Raw genomic sequence first — 2,231 nt, forward strand, 5'->3', positions numbered from 1 at the left:
CCAGGAATTTTATTATAATGTCTATTTTGAGAGACTTCGTGTTCTTTAATAATTTAATTTTTGCTTATTGGACTTATTACACTTTTGTCTATACTTGGATCAATAAAGTTATCATATCCTATTTTATTATTTTTTTTCTCATTTATTTATAGATATGTGTTTATTATTTCCTTCATATAATGCATACTTAACTAAAGATATTCCTGATGCATATAGCTTTGATATTTTATTACGCATCTGAGGCCTGAGGTGACCAGCTTTATGTTATCTCTATTTGTTTTTTTTTTTTTTAATCTGTACAGTTTCCGTACTACTTCAGCACTTCAAACAACATCCCACGAATTATTATATGATGGTAAAATTACTTCGTTATCATAAATATGAAAATACATTAAAAAATAAGTTGTTGTCAGAAGTAAAAAAAAAAAAAAAGTAAAACGTATTCTGTTTTAGTTTAAAAAAAACTTCAGATTTAAATAAATCTGAACATAAATACAAGTTAAGGCGAAGTTTAAATCTTCAACTTTATTTTTCCAGACAAAAACATTTAGGAAACTTCCCATTTAAATATTAAAACAAAGTCATGATCAAACGACAGAAGAGCCCACAGATATTTTTGCCGTAAACCGGGGAGAGTTTCATCCATTTCGCGCTGCAGCAACTGTGATTGTTCTTTAAAAGGTCTCTGTTACCTGAGAAAACACATGTTCGAAGTCCGCTTTATAAGGGATTATTCGTTATTGGTGTTGGTGTGTTTGGTTAGCTCTCCGCTGCTCCGCTGAGTCTGTATTTTATGGTATTGCTGATGCAAACCGAGGAGCTGAGGAGACGTTGGGTGGAAGAGACCAGGGGGCGCGTAGGGAGCGCTGGAGGTCAGAGGAGGCGAATACGTGGCGCACTGGGCCGGGGAGAAAGCGTCCAGTCCCGGCTGTGACTGCAGGAAGGCCTTGGCCGTGAGGGCGCTGCGGGAGAAGAAGGTGGACAGAGCCGGGAGGATGCTGCTGACAGGTGGGATGGTGGCGGTGCCGCACGGAGAGGGAGTATGATGGTGGTGGAGGAAGGGGTAGATCTCCAGACCGGGTAGCTGCAGAGCGGCCGCGCCGAGGCCGTAAGCGCGGTGCGCAAAGCAGTGAAGCCCGCTCGGCTCCAGGTGCTGCTCCTTCAGCGGGTCGAAGCGAAAATGCTGCCGCTTGAAGCGCTTCCTCCGCCGCAGGAAACTTCCGTTCTCAAACATGTCGGAGGAGTTGGGATCCAGCGTCCAGTAGTTCCCTTTGCCCGGGTTGCCGGGCTCTCTGGGCATCTTTACAAAGCAGTCGTTCAGCGACAGATTGTGTCTGATCGAGTTCTGCCAGGCTGGGAATTTTTCCCGGTAATAAACGAAGCGGTGGCTGATGAAGTCGCAAATCTCGCTGAGGGTCAGACGTTTCTTTGGGCTCTGCAGTATGGCCATGGTTATCAGAGCAATGTACGAGTATGGAGGCTTCACGGACGCGGGGGCTTTGCTTTTAGCAGGAGGAGGACACGCTGGATCTTCGGTCTGGCTGCTGGAAGTCTCCGTGCTGCGCTCCTGCTCGCTCTGAGACTCCTCTGAAAGCAATAGCTGCTCCTCTCCGCTGTCTTTCAGTCCTTCCCCCACCACGTCGATAACAATATCCTCCATGACAGTACCTTCCAAACCCAATGTCATAGTAGACGTCCAAGAGTTAAGGCCAAGACCACCTGGCAACAGGTGGTGAGTGACAGCTCCTCTCCGAAACGCACACAGCACACGGCTTTACGCACGGTCCCTTCCAAGCCCCATCAAAGCACAAATCCGAGCCCGGCTGCAGTCCCGCTTCTCAACACTCCGCCGATCCCAAGGCATCGGGATCCAATCTTTCTTATTTCGGTACCTTTGTGTGCGGAGAGCACTCCGCCAGCGGTCGTGCGTAAAGCGCAAACGGGTGTGCTGTCCTTGGAGGTGTCCAGCATCATCTGCACGCTTTGCAGCAGGTCGGATGGATGTGATGTCACGAGTGGGAAGCTTCTGACCAATGAAAAGAGGAGCAGGAGGAAAAGGGTCTGTGCCAGCTGTGAGCGCTCATCTCATTACCCAGCGCGTCGGACGCGGAGAGCGGAGACGCAACGATGAGATGACGGAGATCTACCCAAACAAAACTCCGTTTCTGCAACTTAAGCAATAAAACCCGTCTCACACTTTTCATACATTTCTACCATGGATGGATTTTATT

The 2,231-nt window shown here is 47.4% G+C and overlaps 1 protein-coding gene across 1 annotated transcript; it reads right to left on the reverse strand.

Moving 5' to 3' along the window:
• Window positions 1-516: 516 nt before the first annotated feature.
• zgc:162612 (forkhead box transcription factor) lies at window positions 517-1,988 on the reverse strand. The gene has a single exon (XM_012867883.3). It carries the CDS (start codon window positions 1,685-1,687, stop codon window positions 731-733), a length of 957 nt encoding a protein of 318 aa, XP_012723337.2. The 5' UTR covers window positions 1,688-1,988; the 3' UTR covers window positions 517-730.
• Window positions 1,989-2,231: the final 243 nt, after the last annotated feature.

Source organism: Fundulus heteroclitus, chromosome 16, assembly GCF_011125445.2.
Source record: "Fundulus heteroclitus isolate FHET01 chromosome 16, MU-UCD_Fhet_4.1, whole genome shotgun sequence".
In the NCBI taxonomy this organism is placed as follows: Eukaryota; Metazoa; Chordata; class Actinopteri; order Cyprinodontiformes; family Fundulidae; genus Fundulus; species Fundulus heteroclitus.